Source organism: Hippopotamus amphibius, chromosome 5 (genome assembly GCF_030028045.1).
Source record: "Hippopotamus amphibius kiboko isolate mHipAmp2 chromosome 5, mHipAmp2.hap2, whole genome shotgun sequence".
Taxonomy (NCBI): Eukaryota; Metazoa; Chordata; class Mammalia; order Artiodactyla; family Hippopotamidae; genus Hippopotamus; species Hippopotamus amphibius.
The window spans coordinates 15,696,157-15,707,994 of NC_080190.1; the positions used below are offsets into that span (position 1 = coordinate 15,696,157).

The window sequence follows — 11,838 nt, forward strand, 5'->3', positions numbered from 1 at the left end:
TTCTTAAGGAACTTAATAAGTGGTAGTTCCTTAAAGGTTAGTTGCAATGTGGAATATGAAACCACAATGTGGAATCTGAAACCACTTCAATAAATTTTTCATCCTCTGTTATAATAAAAACCATCGGTCTATTTTGTGCTTTGAGTAGATCTTTTATCCATGCACAATTCTGTAAAATTATGTGCTTGTCATTTGGAATATATTCCTTCACTGAATTATTCAGATCTTCCAAATGTTGATACACTTCATAATACAATATTAAAAAATAACATATTAATATCACCAACAAACTCACTAGAAAAGTCTTTCAGTACTGGAAAACTGTCAAGCTTACAATAACAGATCTGAATCTTCCAAAATTCTAATTTTTGTTTGAAAGGCTGACTATTATCATTGGCAAAATTTGCTACTGCTACTGCTACTGCTACTGCTACTGCTACTGCTACTGCTACTGCTACTGCTACTACTACTACTACTACTACTACTACTACAACTACTACTACTACTGCAACAACTACTACTACAACTACTACTACTACTACTACTACTACTACTACTACTACTACTACTACTACTACTACTGCAACTACTACTACTACTGCAACAACTACTACTACAACTACTACTACTACATATTATCAGTTGTTTGCCTTGAAATGTCAGGGTCATTTCATTTATTTTTGGGAAAATTTTGCCAAATACTGAGGTTTAAATAACTAGACTTATCTGTCAATTATTCAGGTAAAAATGGTGTTCCAGACAAAGAACAGCTATTTCATACTGCAATCCATACAAATACTCTCCCTTGACACAATTACTGTACTTTGGAATACAGAAGTACTTTATGTGAACCTTCCATTTCATCACACACAATATGAAAAACACAAACACACAATGGTCATTTTCAAAACGATATTTTTTACACTTTAATCAAGCGCATAAACTGAAACTGGTGGGTTTTGTGTGTGTTTGGTTTTTTTACTGTAAGTGGGTGGCAATGAAGAATACAATCACTACTAGTAGTTTGTTTCCACTGCCTTAATTTGTGCTAAGGTGCCAAAAGTTTTACTCACCATTGCCTCTGCACTATCAATGTACATATCAGCACAGTGAAAATGGCAAAATAATAGCTTTGTATTATTAAGAAAATACCTTGACCTCACAAAACTCCTGAAAGAGTCTTAGGGATACCTATGGATCACAGATCATACTTTGAGAACTACAGCTCTAAAGTGGCAACTAAGCTGAGACGTAAGGTAACTAACCATCAGTATTTGCATGGGACTGTCCCAATGTTAGAACTCAAAGTCTCAAATTCTAGTAAAATGGTTGGCCACCCTACTGGGAGAGAGCTAAAATAAGTGAGCGTCTATAAAACACTAACAGTTGAGGGAAGAAGCATTTCAGGAAGCAAAGACAGCAAGCACAAAGGCCCTGAGGTCAAATAATGGTTGGTGTATTTAAGAATAAAAGAACCCATTGCAAAGGTACACATGCTAGAAAATCAGATTATCCCTAGGCACATGGGCTACTAGAAAATACCCAGTGCCTCACTCAAAAGATATCTGGTGAACTCTTCTATTTCCACATTTTAGATAATTATTCATGACAAATGTGATAAGCCATTCTTTACAGAATTACATAGAGAAAATTTAAATCACATAATTTTTAAAAAATGAGAACATCAAGAATTTTGAGTTTAAAGTTATGACTATGTTGCTGAAGTTGCTTGATGTCAACCCTCTAAGGCAGAAAGCTGTTATATAATTTATTTGCCAGTTACTCTTGGTGTGATTTAGGAGCTGCTCAATGAATGTTTGTTGAGTGAATGAATAGGAGAGGTGAAGAACATAGCTAATTGATTTTCTGAGAAATCACAAATCAAAAGGTAAACTTTTAAAAAGGCATTCTTTTGTGCTGTATATTCTTACGAGGCTAGCAAACTAAATGTTAATCTCATGATTTTTGTATACTGAGCCACAAACTTACTGTCTTTAATTAGAAGACCATTCTCTCAGTTCCTTAAAGGAAGCATTTTTTTTTTTTCTGTTCAAAACATTCCTAACATTTAAGAGTAAACAATTTATTTGTAGTAGCTCTTTCTAAAAAAAGGAATAGAGGCACACTAGTAGATTTAACAATTAGAAACAGTGCAGCAGATTTTCCACTTTGTGGATCCAAGCCAGGAAGTATGCAACTTTTGTGATTTATAAGCACTTGCAAATAGAAAGGCTATCTGGCATACTGTTATACAGTTTGCTCTAAACTGCTATGACCATGAAACATTCTTCGGATTTTCTTAAGATCGTGAAAACAAAATAAAGAAAAAGGAGTCCAACAAATGCTATATGTGATAATTTTTTACTTCATTTGGAAATATAATCATTTCAGTTCTATTAATATGAAGAGAGATTACTTCTCAGAGACAAGGCCCCTCCATAAGAGAACTGCAACCAATTATATGACCATTAATTAAGTATATTAAGAATAGATGTGCCAAATTGTCAATACGCATCTGAAAAGATGTTCAACATTAATCTCATTAGGGAACTGGAAATATAAACCACAATGAGATACCACCTCCCACCCACTAAGACAGCTATCAAACCAACCAACCAACCAACCAAAAATCCCAAGAAAATAAGTGTTGGTGAGGATATACAGAAACTGTAACCCTCATATATTGCTGGTGGGAATGTAAAATGCTGCTGCTGTTATAGAAACAGTCTGGTATTTCCTCAAAAAGTTAAACCTGGAATTACCATATGACCAAGAAATTCCACTCCTAGGTGGAATACCCAAGAAAACTGAAACACATGTTCATACAAAAACTTGTACACAAATGTTCACAGCATCATTACTCACAATAGCTAAAAGGTGGAAACAACCCAACGTTAATCAACTGATGAATGGGTAAACAAAAGTGGTGCATCCATCCAAGGGAATATTATTCAGCCATAAAAAGGAACCAAGTACTGACATATGCTACAATGTCGATGAACCTTGACAACATACTAAGCGGAAGAAGACAGTCATAAAAGGCCATTATTGCATGATTGCACTTATATGAAATGTCCAGAGACAGAAACTAGACTAGTGGTGACCAAGGGCTGGTGGGGCTTGAGGAGGTTGGGGGCGCTGACTAATATGAGTACAGAGTTTCTTTTGGGGGTGATGAAAATTTCTAGAATCAGATAGTGATGGTCGCACAACCTTTTGGATGGACTAAAAGCCACTGCTCTGCAACTTTTAAAATACTGGGTTGGCCAAAAAGTTCATTTGGTTAACGAATACGTTGTTCAGTAGAGTTCTTGGTGAAAATGAAAAATGTGTCTTTTATTTTTACTTAAGGCTGAATGAACTTTTCGGCCAACCCAATATATCTTTATTTTTTAAAGTAACCTAATAGCTATGTTCCCCAGCATAAGAAATAAAACATTATAGATACAGCTGGAATCCCCTGTAAACCCTTCCCTGATTAATTTATCTTCCACTCCCATCAGAGACAATCACTAAGTTGATGTGCTATTATCATTCTCATGTATGTCATGATATTTTCAGTATACATGTATAAATCCCTTACAAGATGTATTATTGTTCTGTGTTTTTAAATGGTATCATGCTTATGTAACTTTTATAAGTTGCTTTTTTATCACAATATTATGTTTCAGTAATTTATGATTTTTTTTTTATATCATCAAGTGGCTTTTTTACAATGACACCTAGCACTTAGAATTCTGAGGTCATACTCCCAGGAATAATAACTAAATCAGTTAAATGGCTTTACCTACTCTTTTATCAATTCAGCCAGGTGATTTCTCCAAGCATCCCAAACCATCATTAATTGAGTTCTTGTTCAAAATAAGGGAATTTAAAGTGCATTTCATAACACGAAAGGCTTTTTAAGGACTCCGACATAAAGCAACTCCTTTTTGACTGAGGGGTAACTTAGAGGGGAAAAACTTGCATTATATTCCATAATATATGATAAATCATGGTAAGATTAAACAATAAACATAACAATTAACATGAAATATTTCAACCAACTACAGGGACTCTCTACATGGCCATCCTGGTTTTAACCACTAGAACCTTTGTCGTAAATACTATTGTATTCGGTTGTCTCCCTAATGTGCATTCGTCCTTTCCTTGGTAATTAATTTCCTAGTTAATTATTTTTGGAAACCTGCACCATCCCCAGACAGCCCACTGAATTTGGGGGAAGTTACTACCCCTTGACCACAGTTATTGGTTCAGGGATAGCCAAATGTCACAGTTCATGAAAATGACACGAAAGAAGGTATCTGACAAAAACAATTTCCCTGCTTTTCAGAGAAAGCTTCTGGAAACTTCCTTTTCTCTCTCCCTGATTTTGAAAAGCATGTAACTCTAGGAGTTGTTAGTAACTGTTTGGAGAACACAAGGACAACCAGCCATTCTATCATTTTTCTTTACTAATAAAGGATAAAATTCCAGTTTTATTCACAGCAATAATGCATCCAGTTATAAATATTCATATTCCCAGATTCTATTTCAGGGTTCTTGACAAAACTGTATTCCTTGAGATGCAGGGCCAAGTCATTGGAGAGGACTTCCATTCCACCAAAACAATGACAAAGCCATACAAGAAAAAGCCTTTTGATTTTCATCCTTTCCTCTCTTTCTAGCTAGAATTCAGATATCATGACTAGGGATGGAGCAGTACCTGTGACTACAAGGATGAAAGCCACCTGCTAAGGATGGTGGAACAAAAGGATAGTATGTGCTGGGGTCTTCTAGGATTTCTTTGAGCCACTTTAATAAATGGCCTTTGACTGCCAACCTCCAAACTTCCCATTACACGAGGAAAAATAAATCCTTATTTGGTAAAGCCACCACGGCTAGATTTTTATTTTAAGCAACCTGATGCAATTTCAACTGATACAACTGCTGAATTAAATGCTGGGTTTTCAAATATTGTTTAAGCCGTTTTGAACTGAATTTCTGTGACTTGCAATCAAGAGCACCCTAAACTGACAGAGCCTCATCGCAAGGAAGGGATAATACCTCTGCTTTGACTCTAAGTCCCTCAAGGGCAAAGGCCATATACTATTCATCCTAAACTGCTGCCTGACTGATATGGATCTTGAGCAATGAGTAGCCACGTGATTTTCCAAACTCAAGGTACTAACTTTGCTGCAAAGGCCATCCTACTGGTAAAGCTGAGGAACAAAGAAATGAAACATTAATAATGTCATTAAACATATGTAACACATACTCATCAAACTAGCTGAGATAATAGAGCCAGGAGACTAATTTATGTGAATCACACCTTCAGTTTCCTGTTACTAGGTCTTTAAACTTTTCTATATCCCCATCCTTTCCTTATTCCTTCCTTTTACACAACACTGTAGGTGTTAGGAGCAAGGGCTCTTTAGTTAACCCAATATAGATTCAAACCTTAGAGCTATTACTTACCGCTTACGTGACCTCATGAAAGTGTCTTAAATTTCTGAGCCTTGATTTTCTCAAATGAATCAAAAATACTACCAACCTCCCAGGGTTCTTGTTAGAATTAACTGAGATAATGTTTGTAAAATGATTAGCATAAGGCTTGATATATATTATTTACTAAATGTTACCTATTTTGTTTAGTTTTACAACAGAATAAGTATCCCACTTCTTGTCTAAGGCCAGTTCTTACCTTATGCTCTGGATTCCATCTTCTTATCTTTCCTCTCTAGTGTTTATCTTCAACCTCTCTCTATAGGCCCCTTCCCACTAACATGCATAAAAGCAATAATAATGATGAAGATCTGCTGCTGATGATACAAGAGATGATAGAATTTGAAGCATAGGTGGAGGAACTGTCCACTGTCAGGAAAAAAAAATTAAAAAAAAGGGGGGGGGGGGCACCTTCTCCGTAACAGGAAAGAAAGGGGAGAAGAAGGTTCTTCAACTTAGGCAGGTTTGGAGATCTGTATGCGGGGAAATAAAAATTTTCCTTTTGGATGATTTCCATTTTCTCTTTGAAATAAAAGGCAAAGTTATCATGAGAGTTAAGTAGTTCAGAAGAGAGGATAACATACATGAGAAGAGTAAAAATTTACAATAGTCACTGCAGAGAGTGAGAAAGAAAAATGCAGCAGCTTTCCAAGCAGTGTGGCAGTCTCAGCTGAGGCTGAAGCTAACGTCCATGTGTGTATACTGGATCCAGTCTCTCCTGGGATCTCCTGAGTGCTGGCATAGTAGCAAATAATTGACTCATCATTATGGAAATACGTAGTTGAGGTAGAACAGAGAAAAAGGTCACTGAAAATGTGGAGACCAAAAAACTAACAGGCCAGGTTGGTAGCTGAACAGTGCATATAGACAATGACATCATCGAAGGTGGTGGCAAGAGCTGAGACAGAGTGGAAGCCTCACAGCCAGGTGCCAAATTCTAAAGAACAGGGGAAATTATGTTACTAGGATGACAGCAAAGAGGAGGGGGGAAAGTTGGCAGAATCTAGAAGACAGCATTAACTAACTACCACAAGCACAAAGAGAAATAACATCCTGGAAGCAGCACTGGGGAGTCAGGAAGGCATCCATCGATTCATCAACTATGAAGCGTCTTGAATGTGAAAGAAAAACCATCTTCCATAGAAGAGACTCCTGACTCAGATACATACTGACTGGCTATGGAATTGTACAACTGACCAAGGTGAATGTAGAAGGGGAAATATACTTAAACTTCTGTATTACAGCTTTAAAAAATCAGCTATACATGTTCAAGGCAGAAGAACTGTGTAAAGGAATTTCATGTGAAAAAGTCATAGAGACTAAAAGCAATTAAGTATAAATATCCTCAACAGTGTCTTGGTTACACCTAACAGAACTATAGGTATGTATTAAATTGTGACAAGGAGAAATTCCACTTTATTTTTTTAAATTAAGATTAAATGATTCACATGTTATTATTTAAACAAATGTTAGAGAGGGAAAAAAATGCCTTTCTTTTATCTATGTGTTTAAGCAGCTTTTAATCAACAATAAAATTAAGCTTAAGTAGGATACAAATTTTTCTTTGATTAAACTTTTTAAAAAAGGGAAAAAAATCTCAAAGTTCTTTTTTAATATTATAAATGAAAATAATTTGTGATTTTGTTCCTTCCCTGATTAGGTAATAGAGTACTAATGGGATATGACTTTGCCTGCTGTTCTGGGAGGGTTGCTAACTTTTATCAATTAAAAAAAAATAAGTATATTTTGAAGTAAAGAAGTAAATTAAGCCATCTTAAGTTACTTGTTTCTTTCAATATCACTTTCCTTTAAAAATTCATAGAATATTATTTCATTCATGTTATGATGTTTATACAATAGTTTAAAACTGGGAGAAGAAAAAAAGTAAACAAAATAGCCTCAGACTTTCATCCATTTACTTCCTCTTGAGGGAGCATGGCTTTTTGTTAGGTTTTATGTAATAAGTTTATAAAGATTAAATGCACCAATTTAAATATATACTACTATTTTTTAAAAGAAAAAACTCTTTCAGATGCTTAAAAGAAACAACAAATGTTCTCTGAGTCCTTGATTTTGGTTCTCTGTCACCGATACTATAAAACCTTTCCTGAATGATCAGACGCTTTAGGTATACTGGTGAGCATTAACGCAAATCTAGAGCGTGTTCTTGTCTTTCTGTTTTCATATTACCAAACTAACCAGGCATACTATGGCTCTCCAATTCACAAAGTACTCATACTATATAATCTGAGATTTTCGCAACCATATATTTTAAAGGACTCATTGAGCCCTGAAAGGCAAATGCTATTATTCAAGTTCTAATTACATGCTACCTAGGTTTTACAGAACAGAAAAAAATAAATACTGTACTTCCTGAATACATTTTTTGACCACGAGCAACTTCCAAAATAAATGCCCAAAACAGTTTCTGAATGTATCACTGTGCAAATAGCTCAAGCACCGGCCTATTCAAATTATGTTCTGGTTTCTCCTTATGCTGCTTCTACTTGATAAATTGGTCAATAAATGCCAAATCAAATATTCAAGTAAATATATTTTCATTGTTATTGGCAGACATATAATTAACTCTGAGAATAAAAGAAACAAGAAATCAATTTATGATTACTTCTTCAGTTCTTCTCGTTAGTCATTTACATTGTAATTGCGGCTCCACTTTAAAAATCTTTATATACACACACATACCACCCCCCCATGTTGACTATATTATAAATCAAATTATTTCAATTGCAAATTAGTACTATATGAACTGTGAACCTCATATGTTAATTTTACTAGTAAAAAGTAATTGTATTACTAACCACATATATGAGCTGATTAAAAAGCAATGTGCATTTATGAGTCTATATTAATTAGTAATTTCAGCAAATGTTTCTAAACAATTCCAAGGATTTGCTCTGTCTTCTCTTAAGTGTAACTATTTGAATCAGCTTTTTTATGTATGAGTATATATCAACAAACTACATTTCCATTTTCAGCAAAATAGGCTAACTGAGAAAATATTACAAAGAACAAACCTACTTTTTTCCAAAGAAGATATTCAGAGTAAAGCTTTTTTTTTTTTTTAACATTTGTTATCTGTCGGGTCAATATCTTCACCAATCTAGGAAAAATACATTTGTACAAGAACTTACACGAGTGACCTTTTAAAAATACTGCCCTAGACTAGATGCAGAAGCTTCAGAGACACTATTATATGTGAATTTCATGAAGAAGAACGTTTAAGATAAGCTAAAAAAAAATCTGGTTTAATAAAATACACTGTCATTACTCAATTGTTACTTTCATTATTGCCATTTGTTTTTAAATTACATACCACAGACAAGTCATTTAACTTCTCACTTTCCTCCTCCAATAGGGGGATTCATGATCATGCCTCATCATAAGATCCCTAGCAGGATTAAGAGTTAATGAAGAGGAAAGTTAGAAACTTACACTCAGCTAAAAATAACTCCATGCTTGTTTTGCTTTTGTGAAATATGCTTGCTGCCTGGAGAAAAACAGAAAACAGGATGACCTAACAATCCAAAGTAACTTTAAGATGTTTTGCTAAAAAATGGAAGGTTCTGCACCTGCTCTTGTAAGTTTCTGTTTGGAAACTTCCATGCTCTGTGAACATGTGCACTATAAAAGTAAAGCTCACCCTGAGTTCGGGGCCTAGAATTTTGGAGTGTTAGCTCCTCTGGGGCCGCCAGCTTAATAAACCCAAGTCCTCCAACCCTCCGAGTGTGGTGCTTGGTTTCTCAACAGACTGATTTCTGCAACATTAATACAAATGAATCATTTAGAACAGTGCCCAGCATACAGCAAGTGCTCAGTAAGTGTTAGCAATGCATTATGTAACTGCATGTTTTGCCTATTACTTACATTAGCTTCTAGTTACCAATCCTGAAAGAATCTTAATTCTTTATGAAGAAAAATTTAAGCTACATCACTACATTCTTTATGCTTTGCCCATGCCATCAGTTTTTAGCAGCCAGTTTATCTGCTACTCACATGCAAAATAGGACCTAAGGTCTCACTGCATAAGGTCTCAACTTCTACTGATATTTTAAAAGACAGCGCTCTCCCTATCATCTCGCTATCAGTACTCATTAATTCATTCAAAACACTAATATATACTATGTGCTAGGCATGGAATACAGGCTGTGGGAATAAAAGACGGTTAAGAAAAAAATTCCAAATGTACTGCTCACAAAATAGTGAGGGATACAAACATAAACACAAGTATGTATTGTTTAATTGTAAGATGGTATCCCGAATGCTATGACAAAAAAATTTTCCAAGATGTACAAGGGAGGGCTCACAGGTGATGTTTTGAACAAGGCTTGGAAGGAACAACAAGGAGAAACCTGCAAGGGAGGGAAAAAATCTATGATTGTTTTATCCAAAAAGAGAACTGGAAATTTCTCACAGTGGTAAGTGTATTTGACTTATTTTAGCAAACAGACTTCCTCAAACAGATTTCCCATTGCACACTGCTCACATCGTTTATCTTTTGGAGTTGAATAAATATTTTTGTACGGCTGTCTGCCCACCACCCATAGCAGGGCCTTCATTGTGACATATCTGGATGATGTTCTTAGCTCCCATTCTCCCAGAGCTCAGAGAGATCCTCCTATAATTCGCTTTTATCACACCATTCCCTGATCAAAAGCCTGCAACGGTTTCCTCCTATTCCCACGTATCAGCCCTCAGCTTCCCAATAGGCCTGACTATGCCTCCCTTTTGTTCATAGTCTCCCCCTTCCCCAAATACTTTTCTCCTACTACTTCTCTTTGCCTCTCCAAAATTCCACCCACACTTCAAAATCCTCCTTCAAGAAGCCATCAGATTCCCTTGCTTCTGTGCAAAAGAACAGAACTTTATAAATGCTACAGAAAAGAGTGACATGCAAGTGTAAAAATGATCCTTTTGGACGAAAGGTCCAAAATGTGGCAGAGGACTGAAAAACAAATAGCAGAGACTCGTTTGAAAGTTACAATTCAATTGTTAGATCAACACAACACACTTCTTAAATTATTTACTATCCAAAATTTATTTCCCGCACCAACTATTTATTGAATAATTCTTTTCCCAACGGCATTGTGCTCTTTTGAAACATTAACCATCCCGCAATGAATTGCCCACAACAGGCAATGAATTCTTCATCACTTAAACTGGTTTCTTCAGGACTAACTCATGTTAGGATGGAGGGTGTCGCCAGATTCAGAACTTTGAATATTACCAGACAACATGGAACTACACTCACTAGCACAGTAGTGTGCTTCGTAATCGAAGGACAACCAGTTAAGTAGTAAGATATCCTCAAAAAGTCAAGCGAAACGCTTTTTCAAGTGATAATCTGAATGCTCTATATGTCAATACCTTAGATTCCAACTTGATTTTCTCTTCATTCAGCTCCTCTACTGCTTTCTTAATTTTTTCATGGCATCTGTTTCTTTCCGACCTCACTGTAATACAAATTAAATGCGTAAGCACGTTCATCTTTCCGGAGCCCCCATTTCTGGGGCCTGTGATAAGACACCTTTCAGCTGCCTCTCCCTCCACATGGAAAGCCGCCTCCCCGTTCCCTCCGGCTCCAAGCCCCCAACTCAAAGACCAGGTCCCCCCGCAAGCGGCCGACCTTCTCTCATCAAGCGGCGACTCTCCTCCGCCTGGTGCTCGGAGAAGATGATGTGCTGAAACAACGACTCCAGACTCATCTCGGGCCGGGCTCCTGCCGATCCCGTCTTCGCCTTAAACATTTTATAACCGAGTCTGAGGATCCTGGAAGGCACCATACAGGCTTTTCCCAGGCCTCCTCCTAGTTCAGCCTCCGGCGGCCTGTCCCCCGCCCACACCCACGGCCGGCCCACGCGGGGAGCGGCGAGGCCCCGAGGCTCCGGCGGCCTCCGTTGCCTCCGTGAGGATGGACAAGCACGTTTTTTTCCCTCCCCTGAGCCCTCCTTTCTCCCGTGACCTGTCTCAAACTGCCCTTTTCCCCCTGGCTGAGCGCAGCTCCCCTCACACAAGGCCTTGGCCCCTGTGCGGGTTCATTTTTTTGTTCTGCTAGGGAAAAACAAAAACAAAAAAAAAGGAGACCCTGAGGGCTCGGCTTCAGAGCAGTTTGGGCAGCAGCCCCTTCTGTGGTCGGCCTTTGCCTTTCATCCCCCACATCCCGCCTTTTCGGGGAGAAGGGCCTCAAGGTGCTCTTTATTTCAGCAAAACACGTACCCGTAATGACACCGGGGACTGGAGACTTCCTACCAGGCTGCGGCCGGCGCCTCAGGTCGCTGGGTCCCGTGTGACGTGAAACTACGGCGTCTCGTTGGGCCCATGGCGCGTCCAGGGGTT

The 11,838-nt window shown here is 37.4% G+C and overlaps 1 protein-coding gene across 1 annotated transcript in view; it reads right to left on the reverse strand.

Annotated features, from left to right (window-relative positions):
* CCDC172 (coiled-coil domain containing 172) overlaps positions 1-11,265 on the reverse strand; it is a 59,952-nt gene extending 48,687 nt beyond the window's left edge. The window contains exons 1-2 of the mRNA XM_057737390.1: positions 11,129-11,265; positions 10,870-10,955 (exon numbers count right to left, since the gene is read on the reverse strand). Coding sequence (XP_057593373.1) covers positions 10,870-10,955; positions 11,129-11,249 — 207 coding nt within the window. The 5' untranslated portion in view covers positions 11,250-11,265. The remainder of the gene's footprint in view (positions 1-10,869; positions 10,956-11,128) is intronic.
* Between the last annotated feature and the right edge of the window lie 573 nt (positions 11,266-11,838).